This window comes from Piliocolobus tephrosceles, chromosome 10 (genome assembly GCF_002776525.5).
Source record: "Piliocolobus tephrosceles isolate RC106 chromosome 10, ASM277652v3, whole genome shotgun sequence".
NCBI classification, from domain to species: Eukaryota; Metazoa; Chordata; class Mammalia; order Primates; family Cercopithecidae; genus Piliocolobus; species Piliocolobus tephrosceles.
This window is the reverse complement of record NC_045443.1, coordinates 130,648,980-130,665,690: the sequence shown is the minus strand read 5'-3', so window position 1 is coordinate 130,665,690 and position 16,711 is coordinate 130,648,980. Positions and strand designations below refer to the sequence as shown.

General features: G+C 39.8%; 1 protein-coding gene across 8 annotated transcripts in view; it reads left to right on the top strand.

The window, feature by feature from the left end:
* ZNF891 (zinc finger protein 891) overlaps nt 1-9,234 on the top strand; it is a 16,077-nt gene extending 6,843 nt beyond the window's left edge. For 6 of the 8 annotated variants that reach the window (XR_002727593.3, XR_002727590.3, XR_002727591.3 and 3 more), the window contains 3 exons: nt 2,481-4,218; nt 5,914-6,035; nt 9,175-9,234. Coding sequence is in view for 2 of the 8 variants with exons in the window: in XM_023196830.2 (XP_023052598.2) it covers nt 2,564-4,218; nt 5,914-5,977 (1,719 nt within the window). In the remaining 6 variants the exon portion in view is untranslated. Of the gene's footprint in view, nt 1-2,480; nt 4,931-5,913; nt 6,324-9,174 lie in introns of those variants that run through there. The other 2 variants (XM_023196830.2, XM_023196831.2) reach the window with 2 other exon arrangements.
* The last annotated feature ends 7,477 nt before the right edge of the window (nt 9,235-16,711 follow it).

Below are 16,711 nucleotides of genomic sequence, written 5' to 3'. Positions count from 1 at the left end.
AGTAGCTGGGACTACAGGCGCCCGCCAACTCGCCCGGCTAGTTTTTTTGTATTTTTTAGCAGAGATGGGGTTTCACTGTGTTCGCCAGGATGGTCTCTATCTCCTGACCTTGTGATCCGCCCGTCTCGGCCTCCCAAAGTGCTGGGATTACAGGGTTGAGCCACCATGCCCGGCCTAATTTTCTATAAAACTTTAAAAACTACATTTTAGGAAATCCCTGTTAAATACATAGATTAATCAAAATCCCACGGTGATTCACCTAGTGAATCTCAACATTTATTCAAATATTTTTTCCTGTTGTTTAGTAAAGTTGTTTAGTGTTTGTAATTAGTCCTATAACTAGAAAAGAAATGAAACTATGAGGAATGAAGGATTAAACCTGCAATACAATTCTTAGCATCTTTTACTACAAGGCAAACATTTTCTTTCTTGAAGAGGAAGCCTAACTTTCTTTGTTGTTGTTGTTGTTGTTGTTTGTGTGTGTTTTTGTTTTTGTTTTCAAGCAGAGGATTTCACCCTGTTGCCCAGGCTGGAGTGTGGTAGCATGAACATGGTTTACTACAGTCTCAACCTCCTGGGCTCAAGTGATCCTCCCACCTCAGCCTCCTGAGTAGCTGCGGCTTCAGGCACATGCCACCATGGTTGGCTAATATTTAAATTTTTTGTAGAGACCTAGAGTCCCACCATGTTACCCAGTCTGGTCTCAAATCCCAGGACTCAAGCAATCATCTGCGGTGGCCTCCCAAAGTGCTGGGATTACAGGCATTAGCCCCTGTACCCAACCCAGAAGCCTGACGATTTCCTTTTCCTTCTTGAAAGAAGGGTGTGGGTGTGGAAAAAATACCCCCATGCACATAACCTTAATTATCATAGGTTCATTTGGTTTACTCAAATTGTTGAGTTCTGCCATGGACTGAGGACTCTTCTAGATACTAGGAATACAGTAAACAAATCAGACAAAATCTATTTCTAAATGAGTTTCCCTAAAGAGACAGACCTATATACACTTCTGGTTTAGGGACATAGCATCTACCTGTCAAAGATCTTTGTCTAAATAAAAATGTCAGTTCTATAATTTTGTCCCTTAAAACTGAGTTCTATTGATGTACAGTATTGACAGAGAAGACTTGCATTTGAAGACTAGTCTTCAAAAAGTGAGAACTTTGGCCGGGCGCGGTGGCTCAAGCCTGTAATCCCAGCACTTTGGGAGGCCGAGACGGGCGGATAACGAGGTCAGGAGATCGAGACCATCCTGGCTAATACGGTGAAACCTCGTCTCTACTAAAAAATACAAAAAAACTAGCCGGGCGAGGTGGTGGGCGCCTGTAGTCCCAGCTACTCGGGAGGCTGAGGCAGGAGAATGGCGTAAACCCGGGCGGCGGAGCTTGCAGTGAGCTGAGATCCGGCCACTGCACTGCAGCCTGGGTGACAGAGCGAGACTCCATCTCAAAAAAAAGAAAAAAAAGTGAGAACTTTAAAAATATTAGTGTAATAAATTGTTTCGTGATTTGTCGTTATTCTTAAAGTCCCCAAGTATGTATCTTTTGTATTTACACTGTATGTTATTTACATTAAATTCATTATAAAAATTATCCAGGAGAGTACAGTATCTAATATCAATAGTTAGTGCCTCACTCCAAACTTGGGAATGCAGTTCATGGTTCTTCCTTTGTCACTTGACCCCATTCAAGTGTTAGATAGAATAAATTATCATAGATGACAATATGGACTTTGGGGAGGGAGGTTAAACTGGAAGTAATAATCAAATGAACATCTGTTAAGTTCCAGGGTACATGCGCAGGATGTGCAGGTTTGTTACATAGGTAACATATGCTGTACCTATCAACCCATCACCTAGGTATTAAGCCCAGCATGCATTAGCTCTTTCTCCTAATGCTGTCCTTGCTGCCCTCCCCTGACAGGTCCCAGTGTGTGTTCCCCACTCTGTGTCCATATGTTCTCATTGAAATGAGCATGTGTTTCAAAGTCACATATATACCTTTAACTTCAATAAAATTCCTTGGTAGGGTAGCAGCCAAATTGTCAGTCCTGTAAGGTTATTCTTGTAAACGAGTTAAAGAAGAAATTTATATATAACAGGTGTGTTTCACAGGGAAATTATTTTTCTGTCCCAAAAGTTAACTTAAAAAAGTAGCAAGTAATACATTAAATTTAATTTGACAGCCATGTATTTTTACTGGTTGATTCTCTTTAGTTTTAATTTTTTAAAATAACTCATGCCCCATCCACCCAGAGCTCAAAGTGGTCTGAAGGAGAAGCCAGTACAAAGAATCAGGATGGTATTTCTTGAAGTGGGTAAGGATTATTATATTGCATGTCAGTACAAATCCCAGTAAAGATTGTAAGCTCGTTAGACCTTGCTGGGATGTAATGGGGAGGGTCTACAATTTTTGTTCACCTTTCCCCAAATGGGGCCCTGTTTCCAGCTCTCTTACCTGAACCTGCTTCTTTGGCTACAGGGAAGACTTTGGGTGAAATGCATCCCTCCTGTGACTGGACTGGAGAAACAAGAACAGAAACATCCTGATCTCTCCACTCTACTATGCAGGCTTATGTACTCATAAAAATAGCAGTTATGGACCTGTCTTCCACATGGGCTTTGACTAAACAGGACTCTGCCCATTTCCATCTGAGAAATGCTGAAGAGGAAAGGATGATTGCTGTATTTCTGACAACCTGGTTACAGGAACCAATGACTTTCAAAGATGTAGCTGTGGAGTTCACTCAGGACGAGTGGATGATGCTGGATTCTGCTCAAAGAAGTCTGTACAGAGATGTGATGTTGGAAAACTATAGAAATCTCACCTCCGTGGAATATCAACTGTGCAGGCTTACTGTGATCTCCCCATTGGATCAAGAAGAGATAAGGAATATGGAAAAGAGAATTCCCCGAGGCATCTGTCCAGACCAGAAGATTCAACCTAAAACCAGAGAATCAACTGTGCAGAAAATTTTATGGGAGGAGCCATCCAGTACAGTGAAAATGATAAAATTCAAAATGCATAATTGGTCCTCCACATTAAAAGAAGACTGGGAATTACATAAGATCAAAAAACAGTGTAAGATTCCAGGGGAACATTGGAGGCAAGTGACATACGCCCCGAAGAAAATAGTATCTCAGGAGATATTCCATGACGATCATGAATTAGAGGAAACCTCTAAACCTAGATCAAAACTTATTTTTTCACAGAGCATTTTTGCCAGTAAACATTGCCAAAAATGTTACTCAGAGATTGGATGTTTGAAACACAATTCAATCATAAACAATTATGTGAAAAACTCTGTAAGTGAGAAGCTCTGTGAAAGTCATGAATGTGATACAACTCTATGGCATCTTCAGAGAAATCAAACAGTACACAAAGAGTACGCATATTCTAAACATGGAATGCACTTCACACATAATATGTTTCACATACCTAACAATTTGCATATGGCACAGAATTCCTGTGAATGTAATAAAAATGAAACCCTGTGTCATCAATCATCCCTTAAGAAACAAGGCCAAACTCATACTGAAAAGAAACATGAATGTAATCAATGTGGAAAAGCCTTCAAAAGGATTTCTAATCTTACTTTACACAAGAAAAGTCACATGGGTGAGAAACAATATGAATGTAAAGAATGTGGCAAAGTGTTCAATGATTCCTCAACCTTAAGGAGACATATAAGAACTCACACTGGCGAGAAACCCTATGAATGTAATCAGTGTGGAAAAGCTTTCAGTCAAAAAACATCCCTTAAGGCTCACATGAGAACTCACACTGGAGAGAAACCTTATGAATGTAATCAGTGTGGAAAATCCTTTGGCACAAGCTCTTACCTTATAGTGCACAAGAGAATACACACTGGAGAAAAACTCTATGAATGCAGTGAGTGTGGAAAAGCCTTCAACACGAGCTCTCACCTTAAAGTTCATAAGAAAATTCACACTGGAGAGAATCTTTATGAATGCAGTGACTGTGGAAAAGTTTTCAGTGGGCTCTCATCCCTTAGAATGCATGTAAGAACTCACACTGGAGAGAAACCCTATGAATGTAAGGAATGTAGTAAAGCCTTCAGTGTTTCCTCTTCCCTTAGGAGGCATGTGAGAATTCACACTGGAGAGAAACCCTATGAATGCATTCACTGTGGAAAAGCCTTCAGTCAGAGCTCTTCACTTATTATACACAAGAGAATTCATACTGAGAGAGAAACTCTGTAAGTGTTAACAAATGTAGAATTGCTGTTTTCATTGTCTTAAGGTGGATTGCAAGCTCCTTGTCACAGTCTTTGTTCTCTAAAATAACCATTTAAGGTTATAAATGGCTCTTTTGTAATATAAAAAATTTCGTAATTTTTGTTCTATAAATACTATTTACAACTTTTTTTGATCCATGGCTGTTTGGAATTAGGTATTTTTAATATGTGAGGTATGTATATTTTCAGTTACCTTTTTATTGTTGGTTTCTGGGTTAATTCCGTTGTGTTCAAAGAATCTGGACTATATTTTACTGCTTTGTTGGTGTTTTTATGAAAGTTTTTTTCTGGCCCAGTGAGGCTGCTATTGCTAGCAGCCAACCAAACATTGAGCTCATCTTTCCTTACTAATGAATTCAATCTTGGCCAAGAACAATAAGGTATGTGGTTATAGAACTCTTTGACTTCTTGTAGCTAAGGGTAGCCATATCATTCATTCCGGCTGATTCAAAAATAGACCTATCACTGGGAACAAAACTATATCTTGTCCTCTACTTTTTGCACTTCATCTTTGTCCCTATGAATTGGCTATTCCTGAAGCTGCTGAAAGACCTATCTTGGGACCATGAAAATGACAACCGTGGCCGAGGGATGAAGTAGAAGAAAGAGATCCCTGTTCCTCAAAGAAATCTTTAAATAGTTGTACCAGCCCTGCACTGCTTGTATTTGGACATGTTTCTCTGTGAGAAAAATAAAGTTTTTTGTTTGTTTGTTTGAGATGGAGTCTTGCTCTGTTGCCCAGGCTGGAGTGCAGTGGCACAATCTCAGCTCACTGCAACCCCCACCTCACAGATTCAAGTGATTCCTCCCTCAGCCTCCTGAGTAGCTGGGATTACAGGTGCCCACCACCACGCCTGGCTAATTTTAGCATTTTTAATAGAGACGGGGTTTAACCATGTTGGCCAGGATGGTCTCAAACTCCTGACCTCAGGTGATCTACCCACCTCAGCCTCCCAAAGTGTTGGCGTTACAGGCGTGAGCCACCTTGCCTGGCTGAGAAAAATATGTTCATTGATTTTTTTTTTTTTTTTTTTCAGTTTTTCAGACAGAGTCTCTGTCTCTCAGGCTAGAGTGCAGTGGCGTAGTCATGGCTCATTGCAGCCTCGACCTCCTGGGCTCAGGTGATCCACCACAGTCTCCTCAGTAGTTGGGATCACAAATGCATGCCACCATGCCTGGCTAATTTTAAAAATATATATTTTGTAGAGACAGGCTCTTCCTACATTGCTCAGGCTGTTCTCAAACTCCTGGGCTGAAGCAGTCCTCCTGCCTTTGCCTCCCAAAGTGCTAGGATTACAGGCATGAGTTACCATGCCTGGCTTTTACTGATTTTTTTTAAAGCACTACATAAATACAGTCAATGCAGTCACGATATTGTAGAAAAACAGAGGTATATAGAGTTAAATGTTTTATGTTGGATATGCACATTTGAAGAGGAACATAGAAAAAAAATATGGAAAAGGAATGTTGACAGAACTTTTATGCTTAAGTAGCAGATGAAGATAGAGCCAAGATCACTGAAAGCAAGTGTTCAGAGCAGCAAAAAGAGTATCCCAACATTTCAGCGTTGGAACTACAGAAAGTTTTCAGATCGAGGGGAAGTTACCAATTTTAAATGCTAAATAAAGCATGAGATTTTGTTGCTTGGTCTTGCAGATACCAGATTAGTTCTAACAAAATACAGAAGGAGCGGCGTACGGTGGAAGAAAGAAGGCAGTGACTGCTGTTGTAGCTATTCACGTTAGCCTCAGAGGATGGTGAGGCGTCCAGATGAAGAGGTTGGTACGCAATTCTAGAACTGGGGAGGTGTCTAGATAGAGATACAAATTTTAGTGACATCAGTAAAGACACTGTAACAGGCTTTGTGAAGGTGAATAAGAATGAAAAGAGAATGTCTGCCACCTACTCTGAAGACGTACATTTAAAGGAACCATAGTAGAGAGATAAGAAGAAAACAAGAAGAGTGGAGTTTCACTGAACCAAGACAAACGAGTTTCAAAAAGGAAAATGAAGTTGGCCGGGCGTGGTGGTTCACACATGTAATCTTGGCACTTTGAGAGGCTAAGGCGGGCAGATCACAAGATCAGGAGATCAAGACCATCCTGGCCAACATGGTGAAACCCTGTTTCTACTAAAATACAAAAATTGGCCGGGTGGGGTGGCACACACCTGTAGTCCCAGCTACTCAGGAGGCTGAGAGGCAGGAGAATCACTTGAACCTGGGAGGCTGAGGTTGCAGTGAGCTGAGATCTCACCACTGTACTCCAGCATGGTGACAGAGCAGGACTTCGTCTCAAAAAATAAAAAAGGTGAAGGTAACTGTTTTTAGTGTTAGGGATCTAATTAGATGAAGTCTAAAAAGGTAAACACATACAGCCATGTGAAGATGATTCGTGATTGCAGTTCGAAATAACGGTGGTACATTGAAGATGGTTGCTAGATTGGGCTGACTTTAGGAATCAATGAAGGGCAAAGTAGTAAAGACTGGATGTAGACAAGTTTAAATAATAGGAGAAAGGGTAGTAGCTGGAGAGATTTGGAGTAAAGATAATATGTTTAAAATATGAAAAACTAGAACATGTTTGAATTCTAATGTGATGAATGTAGTATGGTGAAGTTTAATATGCAGCTTAGTAAAGTTTTAATATAAGCTTCTGAGAATGGGGTGTAGCTGTTTAGAGCACAAACAAAAGGACTGGTGTTTGCCATGAGGCAGAGGGATACTTCTACCATTCTCTCAGGACTGGAAAAATGGGTGGGTTGGTTTAAATTACCTGTTTGTTTCCTTACACCTAAGTTCACTGAGCAGTGGTCAGAATATGTGAACTATATAATGCTATTTTGTGTTTCCTAAGAACTACTGTGTGGCAGCCACTGCTAATTACTAACCAAATACCTATTTTTTTATTCTTTATGAATAGATCTTCAGTTTTGCTAACAGTAGTATTATGTTTAGCTACAAAACTACTTATCCCAACCCCTTTGTAGCCAAGAGATGCCATTTCTACTGTTCCTGGCCAATAAAATATAGATAGATGATTATAGGTTTCATGGTAAGATTATCTGCTAAGAGGAAGGTGGATGAAATACTGCAAGGAGGTTTTAGTGAAGAAGATCTCTATATATTTGAAAGTCCTTCCAAGTTATCAGTAGAGCCATCAGTGGAGAAGACAGCAAAGCAAGTAGCAAAGTCTATGTGAATGAGGAGAGGTCATTTAAATAAAAGATAGGACCAGGAGCGGTGGCTCACACCTGTAATCCTACCACTTTGGGAGGCCAAGGCGGGAGATCGAGACCATCCTGGCTAACACGGTGAAACCTCATCTCTACTAAAAATACAAAAAATTAGCCAGGCATGGTGGCGGGCACCTGTAATCCCAGCTACTCGGCAGGCTGAGGCAGGAGAATGGCATGAACCCAGGAGGTGAAGCTTGCAGTGAGCCAAGATTGCGCCACTGCACTCCAGCCTGGGCGACAGCGAGAGTCTATCTCAAATAAATAAATAAATAAATAAATAAATAAATAAATAAATAAGATAGCCAGGAAGAGAGGGAGAATGTGGTATAATTAGATGGTATGATCCTGAAAGGAAGGAGTGATTTTTACCAGGCTGCAATGGTTAGAAGCAGTGTTAGCGAGCAAGGAAGATACTGGTCCCACTTCCGGCCTATGGATATGTGGAATACATGGGAATAAGCCCGCTTGTGATGTGATTGTTGTCAGGTAGGGGTTTTTTGCTCCCCAGAGAACAGCCAAGTTTAAATTAACGAAAGGAAATGTTCAGGGAAATAGTTGAGGATTTTTTTTTTTTTTTTTTTAATACTTTAAGTTCTAGGGTACGTGTGCATAACGTGCAGGGTTGTTACATATGTATACTTGTTGTGCCTTGTTGGTGTGAGTTAAGGATATTAAGGGAGTTTATTAGGCGAACCTCAGAGGGCACCATGAAAGAGTCTCCAGAAGGGCAGGGGTTTAGGGTTTGTGGCTTTGGCCTGAGAAATACAGAAGATTGTTATGACAGTATTGATAGAGGAAAAAAGATCAGACCAGGGTCATGACCAGTGAAAACAAAATTCAGAGGGAATATAGGTTAAATCCCAGCAGTCTATAAGAAGATGATGGGTACTTAGCTTGCAGTGAGCCAAGATCGCGCCACTGCACTCCAGCCTGGGCGATAGAGCAAGACTCTGTCTCAAGAAAATGGTCCCAACTGCATGTGGTTCTTGAGTGAGATCATCTTGAGGAGTACTCAGCAAGGGATTGTACTTTGGTTGGTTGGGACTGGAATTTCACTCTAATTTTGGCCCAGTGATCTTGGAACAGATTGAGCATCTAAATCTGAACATGTGAAATTCAGAATGCTCCAAAACTTGAAACTATTTGTGCGCCGATGTGGCTTTCAAAAGAAATGCTCGTTGGAGCATTTAAAATTTTGGATTTTCAGATTTGTGATGCTCAACTGGTAGGTATAATGCAAATCTTTCAAAATTCAAAACACTTCTGGTCCCAGCATTTTGGATAAGGAATACTCATCCTGTACACCAGCAGGTAGACTCGGGCACGGTCTCACCTGGCATCTCACCTGGGTTTTATTGCAATAGCCTCCTAACTGGTTGCTCTGACTTGAATTGTACTTTGCTTTAGTATGTTTTTTATGCCGGTGCCATGGTATCCTATTAAAAAAAAAAACTTTGTGGTTTTTAATTATAAAACTAATACATGCATAGAAGAAAACAATGTAAATAATTTCTGCCCTACACAGAAGGGAAACCCCAGATTCTATGGCCTTGAAAAAGTAATATTGTAGGTGAATGTGCATTCCGTCAGACTATGTACATACAAACATTTGTTTTCATTTTATAAAAATTGAGTTATACCTTTTATCCCACATCTTTTTTTTTTTTTTTTTTTGAGAAGGAGTTTCACTCGTTTCCCTGCTGGAGTGCAATGGCACGGTCTCAGCTCACGGCAAACTCTGCCTCCCGGGTTCAAGCGATCTTCTGCCTCAGCCTCCCAAGTAGCTAGGATTACAGGTATGTGCCATCACTCCTGGCTAATTTTGTATTTGTAGTAGAGACGGGGTTTCTTGATGTTGGTCAGGCTGGTCTCAAACTCCCAACCTCAGGTGATCTGCCTACCTCACCCTCGCAAGTTGCTGGGATTACAAGCATGAGGCCATCATCCCCAGCCTGACATCTTTTTAAATATCTTTCTGTGTCAGTGCATGTAGTTCTATTTCATTTGTAATAGCTGCTTAGTATTTGATTATATGCTTGTACCATAATATAATCCATTTGCCCCCAGAGCTTTTATAACAATACTGCAATCAATAATATTGTTTATATCAACTGTTCTCTACACTTCCCAGGGTGATCCATCTAACGTACTAACCTGATCATACAACATTTCACTTTTAATCATCTTCTGGTATTTTTCTCCAATTAAGATAAAATCTTCTTACAAGACCTTGCTCAAACTCTCACTTGCCTTTTCAGGCCTCATCTCTTATTATTCCCTTTATCTTCACTGTCTCCCTAACTTAACGTGTCCTGTTTATCCTTTAGGTATTGTATCCTTCATCTGCTTTAACAATACTTGTCACACTTTCACACTGTATTGCCTGTTTGTGTATTGTGCCCTCTACACTGTAAGTTTTGGTAAGGTGGGAACTTTGTCCCAATTTTTCATTGTTTTACTCTTATTACATGGCCCAATGTAGGTGTTCAGTTAAACATTTACAGTTCTTCAACAAATTTTGTGCCTTTTCTTTTACTTAGCATTCTAGTGGAAGTTTAACTTAAAAGCTATTTAAGTGATTATGAGGTAAAAGTTGCAAGGAGCTGGGTGCAGTGGGTTGTGCCTGTAGTCCTATCTACTCTGGAGGCTGAGGTGGGAGGATTGTTTGAGCCCAGGAGTTTGAGACTAGCCTGAGTAACATGAGACTCCATTACAGTAAAAATGCATGGAATTAGTTTTTCTTCTAGGTATAGGAAAATGTTCCACCACAACAGGTGTGCAGAAACTAAGACTTAGGACAACAGCAGTTTAATGTTATTTATATTATGTCCCTCTCCTAGTCCCTCTCCTCTCTTCCCTCATCCCACTCACCACCACCCCATTCACTACACAAGCTTAGTTTATTTTTTGTAGAGCTAGTGTTCATATTTTGTTCCATTATATATTATAATATGAAAAGGGATGAGTTGACCAAGTATTGGTGAGTGTGTGGTATACTTGCTTTAGACTACCAATGGAAGCATAAATTAGTACAAACTTACTGGGTGGATATGGTGGCTCACATCTGTAATCCAAGCACTTTGGGAGGCTGAGATCAGTAGATTGCTTGAGCCCAGGAGTTTGAAACCAGCCTAGGCAACATGGCAAAATCCCATCTCTACCAAAAAAAAAAAATTGCCCATGGTAGCATGAATCTGTCCCAGCCACTAGGGATGCTGGGGTAGGAGGATCACTTGAGCTGCAGTGGGGTTGAGGCTGCAGGGAGCTGTGATTGCACCACTGCACTCCAGCCTGGGTGACAGAGTAAGACCCTGTCTAAAAACAAAAACCAAAAAAAACTTGGGAAAGTTAAGCAATAAATGTCCAAAGCTGGAATACTTATAACCTTTAAGTATTTAAAACCTAACAATTTTAAACTGACATATTATGAAAGGATTTTTCATATAAGCATGTATAAGTAACAGTACTCACCTCAGTTTCATGCCCTAGTGAAAAACTGGAAAATTCCTAAATTCCCAGTAACAGTCAGTAAAATGGAATATAATTTAGTCATTAAAATGTAATTCTGTGTGGATTGATATGTGGAGATATATTTGATACATTATGAATTTTAAATAGTCACAAAATATTATGGTATGACTTTTTAATGCGTGTTATAAATATGTGTGCATTGAAAATATAGAAAGACATAACACCAAAGTTTTATCAATGGTTATTTATATCATAATTTTTTTTGTCTTTTTTTAAGATGCCTAGTTTAGTGAACAGAGCTGTGGTCTATTTTTTAAAAATAATTCTATCATTAACTTCTTAATAAATACTTTTTAAAGCATGATTTTAATATCTTCAAAGTTGTAATTTGCTTAGGATATTTTTGGACAAATAAATTCTTTTCATTTTTTTAAATACCAGATTTTAAAAATTGAAAAAAAAATATTTATATATATATGTATTTTTTTTTTGACATAAGAGTCTCGCTCTGTCACCCAGGCTGGAGTGCAGTGGCGCTATCTCAGCTCACTGCAAGCTCTGCCTCCCGGGTTCCCGCCATTTTCCTACCTCAGCCTCCCAGGTAGCTGGGACTACAGGCACTCGCCACCACACCCAGCTAATTTTTTGTATTTTTAGTAGAGATGGGGTTTCACCGTGTTATCCAGGATGGTCTCGATCTCCTGACCTCATGATCCACCCACCTCAGCCTCCCCAAGTGCTGGGAAAATATATTTTTTAACTTACCATTTCTATCTACTACCTTTTAAAGGCAAACTTTTTGAAAGTGTTGATAAAGGGTGTGGATACTTTTTAGACTTCCTCTTATTCTAGGCAGAATTCAAAATATGAAGGATGCAAATAAGATTCTCTGATAAGAACAGGGAATTGTGTTAGAAAAAGCAGTCAGGGCTAGGCACGGTGGCTCACGCCTGTAATCCCAACATTTTGGGAGGCCGAGGTGGGTGGATTGCCTGAGCTCAGGAGTTCGAGACCAGCCTAGGCAACATGGTGCGACCCCAGCTCTACTAAAAATACAAAAACTAGCTGGGCGTGATGGTGCGCACCCGTAGTCCCAGCTACTGGGAGGCTGAGGCAGGAGAATCACTTGAACCCAAGAGGCAGAGGTTGCAGTGAGCCGAGATAGTGCCACCGCACTCCAGCCTGGGTGACAGAGCAAGACTCTGTCTCAAAAAAAAAAAAAAGAGAAAGAGTAGTCAGGAAAGGTCTACATGAGAAAGTTAACATTTAACTTGAAATACGAAGGTAAAGGAGGAGTAGGGAGCTCCTTATTCCGGCTCCATGGGCAGGGGGCGAAGGGACAGAGGACGAGCTTTCTAAATAGAACAGCAAGAGCAAAAGGACTCTTCAGGATTTGACGTATTTGTGGAACAGAAAGTAAATCTCAGTAACTGGAAAACGGTTAGGCATAAGGGTAAGGAGAAGAGTATATGAAACCAGATTGAAAGGAGGCAGGGGCCAGATAATAAAAGACCTTGGCAGCTGTGACATGAGTTTATACTTTATTTGAAGAGTTATGAAGAACTATTTACATTTTTCAAAGATTGAAATTGTTTTAAAAAGATCACACTTTTGTATAAAAAAATCTTGAGAGACTAGGAAGCTATTTGCAATAGTTCATGTGTGAAATCTGAATGCCGAAAACGAATTTTCTTAGCATTCACTTTTTAATTTTTAAAATTTTTCTTTATTTTTAAATTTTCTATAGTTATTGGGTTTCCTCTATAATCTTTTCATAAGTTGCATTCACTTTTTAAAAGACAATGAGATTTGTTTTAGCATAAACAGGAAATTCATGGCTAATAAATGTCACGGCTGGGCGCAGTGGCTCAAGCCTGTAATCCCAGCACTTCGGGAGGCCGAGATGGGCGGATCACGAGGTCAGGAGATCAAGACCATCCTGGCTGACACAGTGAAACCCCGCCTCTAAAAAATACAAAAAAAAAACTAGCTGGGCGAGGTGGCGGGCGTCTGTAGTCCCAGCTAGCTACTCAGGAGGCTGAGGCAGGACAGTGGCGTAAACCCGGGAGGCAGAGTTTGCAGTGAGCCGAGATCTGGCCACTGCCCTCCAGCCTGGGCAACAGAGCGAGACTCCGTCTCAAAAAAAAAAAAAAGTCACGACTTCAGTTCACCTCTAACTTAAGAAATGCATGTCAAACACATAAAATTATATTTTCCACCTATGAGCACAGTTTCATGGGAGTTTTGATTTTTCTACAATATTTTTTGATGCAATATCCATTTTTTCTGTGTAATTTTGTTCTTTGTGATATTGTGGGTATTCATGATGCAGAATTTATTTTAAAAACTTATTTCTGTAATATTTATTTCTCCCTTTTTTTGAGACACTGTCTCACTCTTGCCCAGACTGGAGTGTAGTGGCACAGTCTCAACTCACTGCCACCTCAACCTTCTGGGCTTATGTGATCCTCCTACCTCAGCCTCCTCAGTTGCTGGGACCACAGGCATGTACTGTCACACCTGGATAATTTTTTTATTTGTATTTTTTGTAGAGATGGGATCTCACTACATTGCCTAGGCTGGTATCAAACTCCTGGGCTCAAGCATCTTTCTGCCTTTTTTTTTTCCTTAAAAGAATTGTTAACATACCAGATAATTTTTTTACAGTTTTTGCCACTTTTTCTGTGTCCTGCCTTTTAAAGGCAGACTTTTTCAACATATTGCTAAGGACTTGGACTCTTTCTTCCAAATCACTGGTACCCAATATGCAGGTTTTGGTACCTCTCTTTGCTCTGAAGTTTCTTGGATCTTTTCAGAGGGATTTAACAAATTTCCTGTCCTTTTTCTCTTTTTCTTTTTCTTTTTTTGGTTTTGTTTTGTTGAGATGGAATATTGCTTTGTCACCCAGGCTGGAGTACAGTGGCGCAATCTCGGCTTACTACAACCTCCACCTCCTGGGTTCAAGCAATTCTCCATGCCTCAGCCTCCACAAGTAGCTTGGATTACAGGCAGGCACCACCACACCCAACTAATTTTTTGTATTTTTAGTAGCGATAGGGTTTCACCATGTTGGCCAGGCTGATCTCAAACTCCTGACCTCAAGTGATCTGCCTGCCTCAGCCTCCCAAAGTACTGGGATTACAGGCATGAGTCACTTAGCCCCCGTCTTTAGAAACATTGAGGTATCATAGAAAATTCTTTTGGGCACATCACAGCAACAATAGTTAACCCAGCTTTACCTATTTGTGAGTATCTTAAGTCTCCCAAAGCATTTGATTGTTGCTTTCCAAAAAAATACAGAATTGTGGTCATTCTCCCACGACTGTTCTTTACTAATACTGATTGCATCTGCTGCTCTATCCCCTTTCTGCATTCATAGTAACTTCTTTTTCCAGTGCTGAAGATTAGTTTTAATAATCTTCTGGGAGATTTCTTTTAAAAAACTTTTTTTTCTGAAGCATAATACATAATAATACATAAAGGCATGCAGCTTTATGAGTTTCCCCAAATAGAACACACTTAACCAGCCCCCAGATTGTGAGAGCCAAATTAATACTTTTACTACTTTCACAATGTTCCCAGACTCATCTTTTAACCGTCTTCCTCCTTTCTTGTGCCATTGTCGTGCTATTTTATAATCCACCAGATACTGTTACGCAAAGTCAATATTTCTATCACAGTTGACAAACTTTGAAGGTCCAGAGAGTAAATATTCTAGGTTTTGCAGGCCATATATGGTCACGGTTGCATATTCTTATTTTTCTAAGCAGCTTTTTAAAGATGTTAAAATCATTCTTAGCTTAAAGGCCTTGATTTGGTCCATAGACCATAATTTCCCAACACCTGACTTGTATTTATAAACATATTTACCCCTCCAGTGTTACTTCTTTATTTCTGCATTTCCAAGTTTCTAAGATCATTTCATGCTGCCTGAAAAACTAGTATTTCTTTTAGCATAAGCATGCTACCATGTTTCCTCCATTGTTTTTATTCCGAAACATTTTTATTTCTGAAGGATATTTTAGCTCAGTGTGAAAATAGAAGTTAGCAGTTTTTCACAGTGTACATATGAGCCCCCTGCCCCCCACTGCAATAGTCTTTCTTAAAGGGACCTGCCTCTCCCTCAGTTGAGAATATTTAAGACTGTGAACTGGCTTCAACCATATGTCAGATAGTACATTTGTGGCCTATCCATTTATTTCTAGGAACCCCACGATCATTTAGCCATTGCCACCTATATGGTTAAAATTCTCATTACCAGTGCATCCCTTGGACTCTGGTGCGAATTTTACCCAACCCCTCCCATGCCAAGATCCCATGATCTCTACTGAAATTGGGATCTTCCTTTCATTACAGAAGTTCTGTATCATCTGCAGTCCAGAGAGGGTAGGGACCACACAGTCATCCAAGGATGGTGGTACAATGTGTTCCTTAATACCCTGACGGGAGCGTCTTTTGGCCTTTCTCTGGCTAAGGGAAAAAAATGGACATAATAATTCATTCTAATATTTACATCTCCTTCTAAATCAGGGGTGTCCATGTATTTTATATGTGGCCCAAGTCAGTTCTTCCAGTGTGGCCCAGGGATGCCAAAAGATTGGACACTGGATTCCATCCAGTATGACTTTTCAGATACCTAAGAAGATTTTGCTACACTCATTACAATGGTAGTTTTCCCACAGTGTAAGTCTCTGAAATAGGTTCAAAATGCTGCAGAAAGTCACTCTACATTCATTTATACAGTTGCTTTTTCTCCTACAAGAGTATTAAAATGTAAGCATTGCATTGTAAATGAAGGCATTCCAAAATCATTGTTTGTATCACTTTGCTTAATTGGAGATGGCTCCAAAATAAATGTTCTCAATGTTGGCTGCACTAAACAAAAACTAGAGGGCAAAGATTTGATGTAGTCAGGGTTGGCCAAGTTTTTCTGTAAAGGGCTAGATAGTAAATGTTTAGCCTTTATGGCAGTATATTAAACTCTTCAGTTGTAGAGGTAAGGAGCCATAGACTATGTAAATGAAACACCTGGCCCATGGGCTGTAGCTTGATGACCTCTGATATAGTTCATGAGGTGCATCACCAGAGAGTCAACAGTAGGAAGGAGAGTAGATGTGGAGGAGATAATGGGAGAAATCCAGTATACCCTTAAATCAATAAATAATGAGTTTTTCATATCCTAATATTGCTGACAGCACAACTTGATTTTTACCCTGATACAAACCATCGCTGCCTGAGAAAACCAAATCAGATATTACATACCCATACGTAATAAGGCATGCTGCTTGTATTTGAATCAGACTGTACACTATTGTAAGATAAATCAGCCTCTCCTAAACAACTCTTATGGAAAGTTGAGAAGCTTCTAAATGTATGTACCAATATGGCATGCCAATGGCAGGTTTGAATATACTTCCAATAATGTATTTAGAACTCTAGTTCCTGTAAATAAGGTGTTTTGGGGCTAAAACTTTTATAAATTTCAGATCTTACAAAACTACTTGTATTTAATAACACCTTCTACAAATGTGCCCTCAATGCAGCCATTAATGCTAAATTCATTCCTATTCATATTCTCTACTTCTACAAAAAAAAATTGCTTACCTTCCTCATTAAAGCAAACTCACCCTAATAGTGTGAGCTTTGACAGCTGGGCAGCTGATAATGCCAGAACAGCTTTAAATACATGCTTACAAAAGAATGGTTTTATTGTACATGGAACAAAACAGGAAGAGTACCTTGGTAA